The following is a 17,675-nucleotide window of genomic DNA, read 5'->3' as shown; positions in this document are numbered from 1 at the left end:
CGAAAAAACAACAACCCAACAATAACCAATACAAAACCGGTTAAGGCACTTTGAACTTGAAGCGCTACATTAATTTTATTATAATGCACTGTATTTTTTAAGATTCGCTACTAGCTGAACTGCTATAGAGGCTACTGTATTCTCCGCGTTTTCTTTCCTTTGCTCAGGGTGTACTCCCCACTGTACGTTCTCGATTACTCGACGAACTTCTACTGCACGTGTTCTTGGTGAAAATGTTAGAATGTATCCTACTTTTCCCACGGCTGAGTGGGAGCAGTCACCTCAACCCCTCGTGCGCGCAAAAAATCAAATTGTTATAATAAAGACTGTGAACCGTTATATTATAATATGATGAAGACTGCACTATGAGTTATGGTACTTTGTATCATATTATAATCCGGATTGCCTTGTTGAAGAACACAACGAGAAATGCTGATGGCTGGAAGGCGCCACCGGTAGCTGTCCTTTTTTTCTTTATCCCTCTTTTCTCGTTGTTTGTCTCCTTTCTTTTTCCTGCACTGAATGGCCGCTATACTGTGTCGGTATGCTTCTCTTTTCATAAACAAACATACAAACGAACAACGTGGAAACTACCCAGATTGTAACTTTAAATTGATTAGGCGATGAGCGCAGATGAAACGGTGAATGCACCGCTTGGCGATGGCAACGATGGTGTGCATTTCGCTGGCGGTTCGCATCGCATTTGAGCTAGATAAAGGAACGTAGGGGCTTTTTGTATGAGCAAGTAATATAGTATCATGATTGCTATTATCACACAACGAAAACGACCACCTCTCTCTTGCTGCCCTTTCCGTTCGAATCGACGAGTTCGGTGAATTTCATTTACGTGACCTTGTTTCAGCGAGGTCGGTTTGTACGCGGCAACACGCGTAGCGTGTACCCCACCGCCGCGTAGCGAGGGCGGCAAATTCCGGCCGACCTCATTCGCCTTGCGTGATACTATCGCCGACCGCTGGTTGCGCCTTCGCCGCTGTTTGCAAAGCTGGCGGTTGGCAGGCCAAGGAGACCTTCGACTTCGACGCAAAACCTGCGCGCGCACGCGGTCGGCGGCGGCCCAGACGACTAGAGCAAGAAAATAGGTCGGTGGACGGCCGACGCTGCGCAAAGCTGACGCTGCATGAGAGCTCAGGCAACGCCGGTTGACTAGGACATTGGGGTTTCTTGTTTTGTTGGCCGTTATTGGTTGCTGATGGCAGAATGTTCCGAAGAGACTTCCACCCGATGGCGAGTGAGTTATGTCAGTGGTATTTTTCAAAAAGTCTGTATTATAATTATGTAGAAGATTCGTCAGTTCAAGATCAGGACTGTTTGTAAGTCACTCTGGGGATAAGAGTAAGAGGAATAATCGTCTCTGTCGTAATCGTATGGGTCGCACCTCTAAGAAGAAATCGAATCCAGGGTATTCATAACAGTCCAGCTCACAGTGATCAATAGATCTCTATTAAAAAAAAAAAGTACTTGTATCATAAAAAAAAATCTAAATAGATCATCTTTTTTTGTCCATAATAAAAAAGTTCAACTGCAGTTTCTTGTTTTTAAGAGAATTTTACTCCTCATTTGACTTTGATGATCCGCGCGTTTCTTTCTCTCAGTAAAAGTTTATAACTTGAAGACCACAGCCGCAAGTTTTTTTAAGAAAAAGAAAAGGTGGATAGCTGAACTGGTTTTTTTAGTGTTGCTTTTTGTATAAATAGAAATTACTGTTGTCTACGTATCATAATAAGTGCCTAGTCAACTGCCTGCCTGCTAGCTCTGGCTCTGTGGCTTAGGTTGCCATTGCTTCTCTCATCATGGCTCAGGAGGAAGAAGTAATGATCAACATGTGGCAAGAACGTCGAGTCTTATGGGACATTACCGACCCAGACTACAAGAATATCCGCGCAAAGCAGCTGGCCAGGGAAGAAATTGCCCAAGCGATTGGAAAAACAAGTGAGTACAGTTCTTTGTGTTGGTTGCAATAGCTGCACAACAGCCTCATTTCTTCTTCATCTTCTTTTTTTTTCACTTAATTGGAAAGAATCATTCAGAATTTACACAGTTAGTGTCTTTATTGATAAAAACAGTAGCTATGTTTCCGATAATGATAAGTTTTTCATAGTAAAAGTCTTGTTTTAAAATGAGACAAGCCGGGAGCAAAATAAGTTTTTATATTTTTACTAATCTGGAACCAGAAATTCGTGTAATTTTATTCATGCACCATTTGTGAAAATGTTTCTAGTTCCTTTTCAAAGAACATTGGGTTCTCTTGGGTACTCTCAATTTGAATTTTCATGGTGACATCTTGTTGATAAAAAAAAAAATCCGTTCTGAACCGAGTTTGGCTTGAAAACCAAAAGACCATTCCTGTAATCCTGTTTGTATAATATAATGTGATGCTGATGCTGTGGCTATGATACTTGCTGCTCACTTTTGTTGCATCTTAACGTTTCTGAAAATTCAATCCACATACAACGTTAATAGCTAAAATATTAAGATGTCAGTGGATAGTTTTTTTTTGTCTTGAGTAATGGTAGGTCTTTCGCTTTCATTTTTGGAAATTTTCCTTAATTTTATGAAGAAAAGCCTGGTCAAAGCATAAAATGAGGATCTCTTTACCCTCTCAAAAAAATTAGTAAAATAAGAAGAGCAATGTACTTTATTTTCTATTGCTATTTTAAATTGACATTTTGAAAAAGATCTCTGTTATACTGTTATGTTGGCCAATATGGTGAAGACATTTTATCAACATGAGTTTAATAGACATATCGAATATTATTATATTCATGCTCTTCTTCCCATATTATATTACTTGAAGAAATAGGTAAAATTGTTTCTTTTGGTGTTGTAAAATCATTTTTGATTTTGAGGTTGTTCTGCCTGTTCTCAATAATTTTTACTCTCACATCAGGGATAATCATCCATTGTTAGTTTTATAATAGCTTTGCTTGATTTTGAAGCCCCTTAATGAAATTGTTTCAATTTCGCTCTGAAAATTTTTTTGCTTGGTGAAATTTTACCCTGAAAAAAAAAGTTACACAGTTAGTGCATTATAACATAATATTGTCGCTGCCTCATGAAAATGCTTTCCCTGTGGGAGTGGCTAATTTTTATTGTTCCAGTAATAATACTCTAATCAATAACACACAATCATCTGGAAATTTCATTGTTTTAAAAAAAATATTTATCTGAAGTTTATCATAATTTTTTTCCCCTACAGATCGACAAGTGAAAGATAAGCTTAAAAATCTGAACGACTCTTACGTGAAGGCTCGAAAGAGACTACGTGAAGTTGGAGCGGCCAAACCTGGCTCAAGGGATGTCTACCTTCTAGAGCGTTTGCAGTTTCTGTTGCCCAGTAAAGTGGCTCCGGGTTCCAAGTCAGCATCGGTAGGTATTCATGCAGGGGAGAACTTTAAAAAAGTGTTGTTTAGTTTACAGACTGTTCTGTTTTATTTTATTAAGTGTTTTGCTTGGTAGGATTTTGGACCCCCCCCCCAGGTATTTTTAAGGGCTTTAAGTTTATGGATCACTCAAACATAGGAACTCACCGGGACCAGGCTAAAAAAAACCCTGCTATAGATACATTTGTACAGATGCTTGGTGCATACATAATAGGAAAAGGGATCAGACCTCCTTTAGAGATTATATGGTATTTGCTTCCATTTGATCTGATACATTATTGTAATGATGCTTGATTTTATAGTACCATAAAACTGACTGTGTATTTGGTGGGAAGTAAATCATCTGACCATTTCATCTTATTTAGTATCATTATTTACTTTAATTATAATGTAAAAGTAGAAAGCTATAATGAAGCATAGTAAACTCTGTATACTCCATTTTATTGATTACTCTAAGGCTTTTGACAGTGAACTATTTTTTTACGTAGCGTCGGTGGCCTAGTGGTTAGGCTCTTGGACTCGCAACCGTAAGGTCGTGGGTTTGAATCCCGTCAGGGGCCTGATGTTGTGTCCTTGGGAAAGGCACTTAACACGAATTTTCCTCACTTCACCCAGGTGGGAATGGGTACCCGGCTATAGACAGCGAAAGATCTTGTCAACTTGTTAGTGTTTGAACGCTTAATCAGCTGCTTGCACTGTATGCTTCCCGGGAAGCTGAGAATGTTTCGGAGTGTTCTATGGTCTGCTGGGGTAATAATATAGTGTAAAGCGCATAGAGCCTGCTGTTGAGCGGGGATATGCGCTATACAAATGCTATTTATTATTATTATTATTATTATTATTATTATTATTATTATTATTATTATTATTATTATTATAATAATAATAAATAGCATTTGTATAGCGCATATCCCCGCTCAACAGCAGGCTCTATGCGCTTTACACTATATTATTACCCCAGCAGACCATAGAACACTCCGAAACATTCTCAGCTTCCGCGGAAGCATACAGTGCAAGCAGCGGATTTCACGCACTCAAACACTATCAAACTGACAATATCTTTCTCTGTCTATAGCTGGGTACCCATTTCCACCAGGGTGAAGTGAGGAAAATTTGTGCAAAGTGCCTTTCCCAAGGACACAACGTCGGGCCCCTGACGGGATTCGAACCCACGACCTTGCGGTTGCGAGTCCGAGAGCCTAACCACTAGGCCACCGACGCCACAAATAATAAATAGCATTTGTATAACGCATATCCCCGCTCAACAGCAGGCTCTATGCGCTTTACACTATATTATTACCCCAGCAGACCATAGAACATTCCGAAACATTCTCAGCTTCCTGGGAAGCATACAGTGCAAGCAGCTGATTAAGTGCTCAAACACTAACAAACTGACAAGATCTTTCGCTGTCTATAGCCGGGTACCCATTCCCACCTGGGTGAAGTGAGGAAAATTTGTGTAAAATGCCTTTCCAAGGACACAACGTCGGGTCCCTGACGGGATTCGAACCCACGACCTTACGGTTGCGAGTCCGGGAGCCTAACCACTAGGCCACCGACGCCACATTATTATTATTTAGAGATAGATGAAAAAGTTCAAGTATTATTAGAAATCTTTACTGGCAGCAAAACACTGCTGCAGGAATTGAGGGGGAGGCAGCAGAGATTAACAGATTGACAGAGGATTAGGCAAGGCTGTGTTATGTCCCAAGACCTCCATTCAATAAAACAATTATTACTTGTAAATATAAAAAAAGTCCAGGTCTTTTAATTACACTAGGTGCTGATCACACAGTCTTAATTTCAGATTTGGAAAAGGACCTTCAATTGCTACTATTTTTGTTACAGAAAGTGAACTTATGGACGGGTGATATTTTAAATGTAAAGAAAACAGAATGCATAGTATTATTTTAAAGCTGGAATTCCTATTTGTAATCTTATCAGTAAAGATGAAAAGATCAACAGATTCAACATTACATCAGATGCTAACTAAATGTGTCACATAAATAAAACAAAGCATTGCAATAGTTAAAGATAATATCAGATAAATGAATTAGTCCAACCCCGAAAAACAAAATTATCTTAATGACAATCAAAATAAGAGTTTAAAAAGACTGTATCGTCAACTCTTTTATATGGTTGTGAATTCTGGGCCAAAGATTGTAAAAATAACTTGAAGTTGAAGCAACAGAAATGGGATTTAGGAGACTGTTGAGAATTACATGGGAGGAAAGGAAACCAAATGAGATAGAATGAGAGAAGCTCAGTTGGGCCGCTTACTAATAAAAACAATAGGAAGAGACGAAATGCAGTTTCTAAATCACTTGAATGTACGTAAGGGCCTTGAACATCTTGGAAAAGTTGAAGGCAAATGAGTCTGGCCAGGGATGGAACGAAAACAACTTGCTAAAGAACTTGTACTGACAGGTAATGGCGAAAGATCAGGACAATATGGGTTGTGTTTTTTTAAAGAGTATCTGAGTAGAGGAAAGAGGGACAAACCATGATCATGGATGTCTGCTGGCACTCTATGATGACGATTGACTCTCATTGTCAGTTCTTATTTTTTACATTACTTCTGGAGTGTTAAGCTTTATTCTTGTCATGTTTTAGAGTAAGACTGCATTTACTTTAGTTTAAGTTTAGTATGTGCGCTCATATGACCGTATGCAGTTGTGAGCGCCGTAAATCCCTATACTACTAACTAAGTTTAGTATGAAAAAGTACATTGGAAGTATGTGTTAACCTACCAGCCTGCCGAAGAACAATCGTTAATTTTTAAACTCTGAAGATGGCTGTAGCAATTTGTTAGGAATCACTGATGTAAGAATCTTATATAGATTTACCATCGCTAGTAGTTGATTATAACTGGAATCAGTAGAGAAGAAAAATCATGGTTGCTGTCTCATTTTTTTGCATTAATTGCATCTTTTTGGGAACTATTTTATTTCATAAACTGATAAAGAAAACAGGATGGACGATGGAGTCATCATAAACCGATAAAGAAAACAGGAAGAGGGAGTCATTATTGTAGCTGAGCTAGATAAAAAAAAGGGGTCTTTCTTTTCTTTGTCTTACAGACGTTATGTGCAAAACTGATTTTTAGATAAGCAACTTTAGACTGACACATTTTGGCCCTAATACATACAGAATATCATAATTTTTTGGTTTTGTTTTCAGTTAAAATGTTTTTCTCAACACTAAAACAGTTTCACTTTGTGTACCACGTGAGTGTCAAAATTTGATTTCAGATAAATACATTAAAAAAAGTAAATGTATCTACTTTTAATCGTTTTGACCAAAGTAAGCCTGCATAGTCGCCAGTTTTTATTTATTTGTTTTTTCATGTGTATTTTGTATTTTTATCAACAGGAAAACTTTGTTGTTGAAAAAGTGGAAGAGGCAGACAACTCTTGCCTCAGTGATGACCATCCTGTGGCTTCTTCATCGAGACCTAGTGCCTCAAGCAGCAGGAAAAGGAGAATGGAAGATAACGTCACTTCCAATGGAGATGTGAACCACAGTGTCACGGACGATACGGAATACAATAATAAATCGGAAGAAGACTATTTTTCTCAGTATATTGGGGCAGCCTTGAAAGGTTTGGAGCCCACAGCCAAACAGTGGTGTATGATGGAAATGCACAGTGCTTTGTACAAGGCTAGGACTGGAATTTGGGAGCAAAGTTTGTCAGAACATCACTGATTTCTTGGAGTATTATTTTTATAATTTTTTTTTTGGGGGGGGGGGGGGGGGGGTACTGCAATGATTTTATGTAAAAATGCATTTAAAAAAGTGTGGCATGAACCAGGCGTTTAAGCTTAATGCTTAGAAAATGCTCTTTTGTTGGTGACAGAAAGTTCATTTGAACTTTGCACTGCTATTTCAGCTGTTCTTTAAAGTTATATTTTCTGTTCATTGTGTTTCTTTCAAGAAAGATTTGCTAGGCTTTCAAGTCCACAAATGCCTGAACTTCCAAGCAACGTAATGGTATTCCTTAAATTTGTTGTTTAAAAGGCACCACTCATCATACGAGTCCCATGTCTTTACTTTTCTCTTATTTCTGTTTGTTGCCTTGATTTGCCTTGATACTGACTGAGCTTCTTGTTTTATTCAGACTTTGTCATACAAAAAATAACTTCTTGTGTCATTTCATTGCCTATACGAACAGCAGTTACTGTGAAACGTTTGATAATTCTTGAACATGATTTGTGACAAGCGGTGGAGCACTCAAAGGATGCCGAAGCAGATGCTTTGAGAGCAAGTACAAACAATGGAAAAAGTGGAACGAAGTCAATGCAGCGCTGTGACAGCAAAAAGATGACAGTCTTGTTGTAGTTCTGTGTCATCTAAGGCCACTTACTGGGAGGTAAAGGTTTATAAATACTAGTCTCTGATGGAAAATAAGCTGAAACCTTTTGATCAAGCTGGCATGTTATGTTGTCCATGTCATCCAAAGTCATGTGACACTCCGCTCACAGTTATTGTATGCTGAGGTGAGGTAGTGACTTGGATGAGTTCGCAAACATATGTGAGGCATTGTGGTGAAATCGGGGGCTCGTCAAAATAATGAAATCAAAGAAAGTGGAATTTTTCAGTCCGTTTGGCAATTTTTATCAAATTTTTGTTTTTTGACTCAACACCGTAATGTAAAAATGTAAATTTGCAGTTTCCAAGGACTCTCAAGCTTTGGAAGTCGCTATATTTTGGCGGCCATCTTCTTGCTAATTTTACCTCTGAAACCAGACGATCCCCACCTCCTTCAATCGCAAATGTCTCGACTTCTGTTCATGATAGATACGTTTTTTTTCACCGAAAGAAAAACAAATGAAAGCTTTAAAATGATACCTAACAATAATTCCACGTGTCCAAAAATTGACCTGCGCCTGATTCCACTGCGTCGTGCCACATATTAATGTGATGGTTGTTATTACTGATATTGTCAGATAACACATAATTTTTGGTGAGATGCAATTAGTTTTGAGTTTTCTGTATGTGTTTGAATGTTACTTGAACATGAAGTCTGCATGATTTTTATAAACAAATGGCACTGAAGGTTTTAACTGGGAGAAATGGCAAAAATATGCTCAGTGGCAAAAGTATGTAAGTGTGGGTTGTGCGAGTGTTCTGAACATTTTGAGCGTTTCCAGGTTGGTTTTTCATTGTTGAGGAAGTATGATCGGATCAGAACCAGATATTGCTGAGGGGCTCTTGTGGTCTAGTAGTTACGGTGTTTGCCTCTCATTCAATAGGTCCCAGGTTCGAAACCTGACGGCGACGGAAAGTTTTCTTATCTAAAGTTTTCTCTTTTCACCGCCTTTCCTGCTCTCTAACCTTTTTCTGCCGTCCGCTTTCGTCTCCACTTTCAGCCCCCACCATCTCACCCCTTTGCCCACCTCTGTGGCTCCTGACTCTTTCTGCAGCCTTTCTACTGCTACTCTTTGGCTTCTTCTTGGCTCCTTCTTACTTCTGTCTTTCAGTTTCAGCCACACCCCTGATCTTAGAGTAGACAAGATCTAACACCTAGCCTTCTCGGATGAGGGTGAAAAATCTTGGAGGTCCTGTGTGCAAGTTGCGCTTGTTACAAGACACCTTGATGGTTCAAAATCGATAAGAGTAGGCTTTGGCCGGCACCTGGACAAGATTCAAAATTAATTTCTACCAAACTGAAGACATTAATGTGTCCCGCGTGCTCATATGATGACCTTATGTAGTTGCGAGCGCCGTGAAACACTTACCAAATATACACAAAAAAAAAAAGATATTGCTGTCTCTATCTTGTTTCAGAATCTAGATCTAACTTCATAGCCCAGTGAATAAATGAAGGTCGCCATGTCAATTTTTGAAAAGTGTTGTGTGACCATTTTTATGCAGGCATCCTTTTCTCCAAACCGAATTAATAAGAAGGCCATCCAGTTGTGTATTATTTCATGGCTCTTTACGCAGATGGTTTGAGGACTTCTTCTGTGCTTTCTCTTGTTCATTTCTGTCTGTTTGTCTTTGCTTTTTCTCAGTACTAAATGTGTGGCATCATGGTAAAATCAGGCACTTGTAAAAATAATGAAATCAAAGAAAAAATTATTTTAGCCTGTTTGGGCAAGTTTAAATCTTTTTCTTTTTTTTTTTTGGGGGGGGGGGCAACACCTTATATGTCCATTTAAAAACACATTTCTGTATGTAATTTACTGAAAAATGTGGACTAAAACTAAAGGCTTATAAAAGGTCCCCCCGTAAAATTGCCATTTGCAAGGACACTGACACTTTGGAAGTCCTCAAACTTTGGCTGCCATTTCCATTCTAATTTTACCTCTGATACAAGATGACGCCCATCTCTTTTAATCACAAATATCTCGATTTCTTCTATTCAAGACAGATGGGTATTTTTAAAATTACAAGCAAGACAAATAAACAATCTGTAAAATGATACTAATTACAATAATCCATATACCGAAAAACTGACGAATGCCTGCTTCCATTGTGTTGTAACACAAATTACTACATGTATAATAATTATAATTGTGTTGAGGTGCTTTCTTAAAACTCAAACAAACATGTTTGTATTTCTTTTCTGTGGTCAGGTGCATTTTCGTCACCTAGCTGAACTGTTTAAAGTAATTCCTTTTGAATCCCCTTTGACATCAGGCTTTCAGTATACTATGTGTGATTGGCTGGTACTTTGGTTAGGTTTCTTTTCCCTTTGTTCCGAAAATTAGTCCACGAGTTTTAGTTTGCTCTCTCTCTATTTTCTATGATCTATGTAAAAACCTTGTCAGCCTTGTGATAGATCTATTTTGCTCAGTTCTGCCATTTTTATACTGTTTCAGAATAAATTTGCAGTGAATTTGATATGATACAATTTGTCACTCTTCCTGGTTTTAAGTTGCGATTAAATGAATTTGTACTTGTTGTGTTTCCTCGTTGAACTTTCACTGTGTTCATTTGCCATTTATATTATGTAGAAGACTGATTCGTTTCTTGTCTTAGTGTTGAAGTAATTTCAAATATTGTTTTTAAATATAGGAGCAAATGGTGTGTGTGTCTGTGTCCATGCATGTGAAAGTAGAGCGAGTGAAAGAAAAATGAAAAAAAAAAAATAACCCAGAGTTTTTCAGAAGGAATCATGTACATACATTGTTGAGTCTTGATGCATTTTGTATTGTTAATTGCAAAGGAACTTGTTATATATTTTGTGAATATTTTGAGAGAATTCTCTAATAAAATTTTACAAGACTGTGATTTTTCATTTGGTAGTTCTTGAACTTGAACGGTAGCGTTATAGAGGAAGTGGAAAAAAGGTAAGGGTAGACCCTAAAAAATTGGTACAAAAACAAAACTTATATGGTTCGACAGATAAAATTGCGTGTAATAACATACTAAAAATCAACATCGAAATCGTGGAGGAAATCGTTTTAAAATGCGTTAAAAGTTGCCAAAAAAAGAGAAATTTATATTACAACCAAATCAATTTACCATACTCGCTTTGAGGCGAGAATATTTACGTAATTTGTTCGGATATTCCCGAAAATGGGGTACTCGTCATCGGTATCTGTGCTTTTATGTAAAAAGTCTCAGTCACAGCTTTTCATTGGATGTTTGTTTTCGGTGTAATTTCCCTCTAAAGGATTGCCCTTTGTGCAATTGACATAACAAGGTGTGAATGGTTTTCTAGCAGTTGTACAACATACAAAGATATAGATGTGACTGAAGGGTGCCAAGTGCACATTCCATGTCACCGATCTTACATGAGTGCAACATCTTTTTGCAAAACATAGAAAGAGTAGTCACTGTCCAGGAAGCTTAACTGGCTAAAACACGAACTTCGGTTAAGTCTCCAAGAGTTTCATTTTAGCACCTGCTGAATGTTTTATGGTCTGAAAAGAAAACTTTGCACTCAAAGTCAGAGAGGCCTATAATCTGTTCTCAGAGAAAGTTGCATTTGAAAATAGCAAAAGTAAAAAAAAAAAAAGAAAAGTTGCAAAACGTGTATAAAAATAGCAAAAGTTAAAAAAAAAGAAGTTGCAAAACGTGTATAGTATAGCTAAAAAAATGATATGGAACTACTGGAATACATTTATTGGTGCTCATTGCAATTAAACTAACCAACATATTTTGTTACATCAAAATCAAAAATTAAATGTGAATGTCTACCGAAAAAACCCAAAACTGCATGGAGGTTGCATGGTGTACAAAAACAGTTTGTCCCCTGACACATGCGTCAGGTCCTTGATTGAACTCTCGCAGACGTTGGGCTGGTGTGAGATATATCTTACACCTTCTTTTGGGACTTTTTGCCCCCCCCCTCCCCCTGCCCCTTTACACTTTTCTTACACCCCCCCCCCAAAAAAAAAAAGAAATCCCGTAATATTACATCATTCACTTATGTATAATAATATGACGTTTCTATCGCGCAAATCCGTGTTACAATTACTCTTCTATGCGCTTTACTTTAAAAATTTTTTAAAATAATAGTAGGCCTATTAATGAAAAACATGCATACACAACATGTGACACAATAATTAAATACGGTACAAGTGGAACTTTTCTGGAAAAACCTACGGTGTCATTTTACCACTTTAACCGCACCGGTGTAATCAAAATTAGTAGACTAGATCTAATGTCATGTAGCCTTGATATAGTACATGTGCCAGTGTGTAAAGTGCGAAAAGGCATATCGTGCTTGCCGGTCGAGGACCCACTGTTTCGCCACAATGCCGTGCGTACCGCTCTACTCTGAGTGAAGATTTACTCTTTTTTGTTTTTGTTACTGGACACCGCGTAGTGCAAAGGAGCGAATTCCCCCTTGGCGTCGTTATTTTTAGTTGTGGAAGAAAGTTTCGGGGTTTTTAACGAAATTTTATTATTATTTTTCCAACTTCTGCGGAAAAATAGCTAAAATTCGCGAATTCACGAAAATGGCAAACGTTGCGCTGAGGGCAAAAGTTGCGCGCGCGCGGCGGTTGCGGGTGCGAATTTCTCCGAGGACAGTATAATGTCATTCGCTTGCGAAAGGACGAATAGACAACCACTGTTCTCGGTTGTTTTTATTCAGTCGCAACTTCAACATTTTAAAGCATCCACTAAAGTGAGGACATCATTGAGACCTCAAGATGCTTTAAAGATAGATGCCGTTCATTATGTTGTACCCTGTCTGAAGGCAAATGAATATGATCAGATCAAATATTCAGGATCTGATGACCATTTTGAAAGACCATCTGTATGAGGTGAACGGCACAATATGTTTATATTACGGGCCACAGTACCTGAAAAAGAAAGAACTGATGGGGTGCAAGGGAAAGCTTAACATAATAGCGGAGGTTGATAGGGAGTACTTACATTTTAAGTAATCGGCTTCTTCAATTATATACGAATACGATAATTTTATGAAACACCAAAGTAGGCCGTTAAGGATGCCAGGCGAAGCAAATTGTCAAGGCAGCTCACCAAGTGATCAAAAATCTGCATTGGAAAAGAAGCTTATTGATCAGTAAATCTAACTTGGATGTTTATGGAGAAGAACACGCGCTAACTTGGTGACTTTTTGTTTCTTCAAACTGTCAATATATTTATGTACTACAATTCACATCTGAAAATAGTTGTCAGCCGAAAAAGACAAATGATTGCTCCTTTAAGGGTAGAAATTTGTGTATTTTTCCATCGCCTCTTCTCTCTTCTCAAGGCTTCTTGTGAACTCACTGAACGCACTGGGACTCTGCCCCCCCCCCTCCCCCATACTCAGAGTCAGATGTTCAAAACTGAGTGCTGCTGTTGGGTTACTCACTGAGTCACTGGAAATATTCACGACCATAGCACATAGCTGTGTTCAGACTTAGGTATTCAACTTTGACCACAATAAATGACTCCAGATGGAGAAAGAACATTTCATGACATGGGGATCACAGAAGCGCTCACACCTACTCAACTAAGAAAAACGTTTAGAAGTTTATATACCTCGGTCATCAGTGTAAAACCTACCACTTTCCAGGTGGTTCATGGAAGCCTCTGGGAGCGAGAAAACTGGGATGCAACAGAGTGTCATTCTTTTTTTTAAAGAGATTATCTTGAACTTGAAGTCAAGCTGTGGTCTTTCAGATACCATTTGTTCAGCCACAGTGCTGGGGCTGAAAACTTAATTAACACTGGTAAACTCTCTTCCATTTACATGGACAAGAGACCAGCCCCACACGTGCTTCTCCAAAACTGTGGGATATTTATGCAAATTATACTGCAGATACATGAAATGCACCAGCAAGAAAAATGAACTAGATAGATTGCTCTCCTGCCTGTAAGTACACAGTTCCAGTTGCTCTAGACTAACGTCGAGGGCTGTAACACAATATTTCATCAATTATTAATGAATGTTGGCTGAAATTGTTTTGTCCAACCCTGAAATGTCGCTTACATATGGTGGCTATCTTCTTCCTCTTCTTTTTGTTCTTCTTGTTCTTGTTCTTCTTCTTGTTCTTCTTCTTGTTCTTCTTCTTGTTCTTGTTCTCCTCCTCCTCCTCCTCCTCCTCCTCCTCCTCCTCCTCCTCCTCCTTCTTCTCCTTCTCCCTCCTCCTCCTCCTCCTCCTCCTCCTCCTCCTCCTCCTCCTCCTCCTCCTCCTCCTCCTCCTCCTCCCCCCCCTCCTCCTCCTCCTCCTCCTCCTCCCCCTCCTCCTCCTCCTCCTCCTCCTCCGCCTCCTCCGCCTCCTCCTTTTCTCCCCCCCCTCACTGTCTTTCATGTCAATTGTAGCCTATCTCTTTGTAAATATTTAGTTCTCGTGGTTACAAGATATCGATTACTCAATGTACATTACTACTTCTACTATTTTGGCTCTCCAAAAAATCGGAGGGATGAGGACTCAAAGTCCCCCAGTTAGGATGGGAAACATAAGCTTCAAGGAACAGAGTCCCGTGCAGTGATGTAAAATTGATGCGTTGTAAGATATGTCGTGCTATTTTAAAATAGTTTGGCATCGATATTTGACTATTTCGGTACTATACCATTAAAGGTCATATTAAACAAATGTACTCCTTTCACCTTTCCGATTCATACCCCTTTTCTGTATGTTATAGAGGAAGGTTTTTCTGGTTCTAATGACTTCAAAATCATCTTTGTTGCAGTTTTTAACCCCCCCCCCCCCCTAGTGAAATGCACAGCTTAAGATATTCGCCTATTAATTTTATTTGGGGTAATAGTAAAAGTAGACCTTGTGTGTATGTACTTGTTGGTAAAATTAATTTGTTTAATGTTATTTTGACAGTGGAATACACAGGTTGTGCAGATTACCAATGCACCTGCTCTTACCAGCCTTGCTGGGTCCTGTTGGGCGTAAAGAAACTTCTCAGTGTTGAAAGGGGTGTTAAACCCATTCCCTAAGATATCGTGTTTGTGCACATCTTTCAATCTGGTAACAGACATCATAATCTCTGTGATGGTTTGTGCTCCCAAAATAGTTTTATGACTTTTTATCATGCGCAGGTGGTTGGTGTTCAGGTGTGGCCAACTACTACTTTTTTTTCCCAGATTTATTTTACGTTATTGTTATTTAGATCCGTTCAATAACAAAATAATAGTCTTTATCGCGTGTGGTTTATTTCTTTTTTATACCCTGAATCAAATACCCTGTATTGTGATAATGGTCATCTCGTAACTTGTACTAAGAGGTAGTGCTTATCGTGCTGACTCGCTGTAAACCACAGTACTGCATTACATAACAGTATTGATCTTGTTTCCATTGTGTCCAAAATTGTTGCAGGTCCATCCATCATTCGTGAACTGAAATAGAAGTATTCAGCTTGATTGAGAACTTCTGGTTCTTGTGTGTTCAATATCAAATTCAGTCAGCAGGTAGAACGCTTAGAAATGTTAAGCAGTGGTGTCCCACTTTCTTACTCTTTTACTTTTAGCTCGGTCCGCTAATATGGGCAAAGGGTTTTCCGACTTGACTTGAAGGAGTGGTGCCCCACTTTTGTCAATCTCTTCGTTGGAGAGGTTTTTCTTACTCTTTTTAATCCGGTCCGCCGATGGGGGAAAGGGTACTCTAACTCGAAGGAGTGGTGTTCCAGTTTTTGTCCATCTCATCCTTGGAGAGTTTTTTTTTTACTCTTTTACTTAAGCTCGGTCCGACAAAGGGGGAAAGGGTTCTCTGAAGTCTGACTTGAAGGAGTCGTGTTCCAGTTTTTGTCTTTCTCATCCGTGGATACATTTTTCTTATACCGGGTGCCCATTGCGGATGGCTTGGTGCCCTGATGAAGGAATGAGTTCTCTGACTAATAAAATAGCCTTTTATTATTTCCTGTAGGGTATAAAGTTCCCCTCAAATTTTCTGTGCTTTACAGTAGGCCCACAGTAACATGTTTGTATGATGCCATGTACACATGACAGAACTCTCTTCTACTTGGTCATGAGTTGATTTCTCAGGCTGCAGTGAGCGCATGTGGATGTTTTTGGTCTCTCAAAAAGACACTGACAGACAACACACATGCGCGCACACACACATCTATCTGTGTAAGATAATATTTATATCATATACACGATTACATGTATATCCACTGAGACCGCCGTCTGGGGTGTATTGGTGAGGCGCTTGGCTGTCACATGATGTGATTCAGTTCCTGAATGGGGAGGTTAAAAAAAAATAAATCAAGTATCGCCGTCTATTTGCTGGGACTTTGTATCTTCTCCCAGTCCAGGTCGGCCCTGACAGGCAGGCTTGCAGCAGTTTGCCTCCTGATCAACACTGTGTCAATTGGGGCGTAAAACATTAACTGTCTATGATCACAGTGTAAAATCTAACTTATTTGATTCTGATGTCTTACTAGCCAGGTATAGATTATGACAGCTCAGTGCTGGGATGTTGCAGCCCCCCCCCCCCTCCGCCCGGGTTGTCTGTAAATGATCAAAATTGTATCTATGGGGGTTTAAATCACGTGAACTACAAGCAAAAAAGTGAACCCTAAACAAAAGGCAACTGTTTCAAAGGCTTGCAAATCTCCTGGTCTCACTTTTGAATCTGACAATATGATACTTTTTGGGAGGGGGGGGGGGGGTACGATATGTCCAACAAGGTATTGAGGGCATGGTACTGTGACCCCTCCCGCTCCCCCTGTCCTCTCTCTCTCTCTCTCTCTCTCTCTCTCTCTCTCTCTCTCTCTCTCTCTCTCTCCCCCCCCCTCTCTCTCTCCCCCCCCCTCTCTCTCTCTCTCTATCTATCTATCTATCTATCTCTCTCTCTCTCTATCTCTATCTCTATCTCTCTCTCTCTCTCTCTCTCTCTCTCTCTCTCTCTCTCTCTCTCTCTCTCTCTCTCTCTATATATATATATATATATATATATATATATATATATATATATATATATATAAAAATGATGTTTGTTATGGGCTAAATGCGGAAAAGGGGAACATCATTCCCGTACAAGGCCAGAGGCTGAAGCACCGGCGTCTACGGTGTAGCTATTACTATTACATGTATTAGGGGTGTCGCTGTCACACACAGGAGACTTTTTTAAATTCTTGTTTGGGTTGAATTTTTATCAAGTGCTGTTGAAAGGATCTAAAGGTGACAATCCATATGTGCGGGACGGCACGGCAGCGGGACGATATGTGCGGTACTGCAAGTCACATTAAACCCATATTATGTGCGGAACGGCAGCGGGACGAAATGTGCGATATCGCAAGTGGCAAATTCAATTGGGGAAGGCATGTTGGCGCCTTTTTTGTTTTGAGCAGCATGGCACCTACCCAGTCAAAACTGTCTAGGTTAATGAAACAAGGACGAATACTGCTGATGATTTGGCATCTGGTTGATAAGAAGAAAGAACGTAAAAGACATCGAAGGCAGCATCGATTTTGGGTGCGTGAACTTCTGAAAGAGCGAAAGTCAAAAGGCACATACCACCATCTTTTCCATATTTTCTAGGTTCTTGCATTGATTCCATTAATTTAACTGCTTTATTATCTCTATGAAGAGGTATTTAATTGTTATTTCAATCAATTTAATTAAATAAATACATTTTACTAATGTTACCAATTGTCGGGTAAATTCGCCACGGCCGACGGGTAACTTCGCCAGTATTGTAAAGTTGCAATTACATGTATCTTGATCTTTTGTCACTAGCATAACGAACAGGTCCATCCATTCCTTTGCCATTCAGGACAGCCCAGAAGGCACCATTTGGGCATATCAAGAAAATGGGTGGATGAACGACGACACAGGGGTGCAATGGTTTCAGAAAGTTTTTCGTGTCAAATGAATTGACTGCATCACACAGAGATTCTTCACAGGCAACC

General features: G+C 39.2%; 2 protein-coding genes across 8 annotated transcripts in view; both read left to right on the top strand.

Moving 5' to 3' along the window:
- LOC101863978 (multidrug resistance-associated protein 1) overlaps positions 1–17,675 on the top strand; it is an 89,360-nt gene that overhangs the window by 9,158 nt on the left and 62,527 nt on the right. The gene's annotated exons all lie outside the window — the stretch shown is intronic.
- On the top strand, positions 74–7,153 carry LOC101863507. Of its 2 annotated transcripts, none has more exons than XM_013081901.2 (4): positions 74–1,258; positions 1,821–1,950; positions 3,218–3,387; positions 6,774–7,153. In XM_013081901.2, the coding sequence occupies exons 1-4, from the start codon at positions 1,211–1,213 to the stop codon at positions 7,104–7,106; spliced, it is 681 nt and encodes a 226-aa protein (XP_012937355.1). In that variant the 5' UTR covers positions 74–1,210; the 3' UTR covers positions 7,107–7,153. The 2 variants fall into 2 exon arrangements, with proteins under 2 accessions (XP_012937355.1, XP_005097311.1); XM_005097254.3 differs by having other exon boundaries at positions 75–1,249.

The sequence above is a fragment of the Aplysia californica genome, unplaced genomic scaffold, assembly GCF_000002075.1.
Source record: "Aplysia californica isolate F4 #8 unplaced genomic scaffold, AplCal3.0 scaffold00150, whole genome shotgun sequence".
NCBI classification, from domain to species: Eukaryota; Metazoa; Mollusca; class Gastropoda; order Aplysiida; family Aplysiidae; genus Aplysia; species Aplysia californica.
This window is presented reverse-complemented; position numbering and strand designations above follow the sequence as displayed.

Coding starts and splice junctions, on each gene's coding strand:
- LOC101863507 (XM_013081901.2), top strand. CDS start 1,211: ATGGCAGAATGTTCCGAAGAGACTTCCACCCGATGGCGAGTGAGTTAT. Junction 1,259..1,820: donor CCCGATGGCGAGTGAGTTAT/GTCAGTGGTATT, acceptor ATCATGGCTCAG/GAGGAAGAAGTAATGATCAA. Junction 1,951..3,217: donor CCAAGCGATTGGAAAAACAA/GTGAGTACAGTT, acceptor TTTCCCCTACAG/ATCGACAAGTGAAAGATAAG.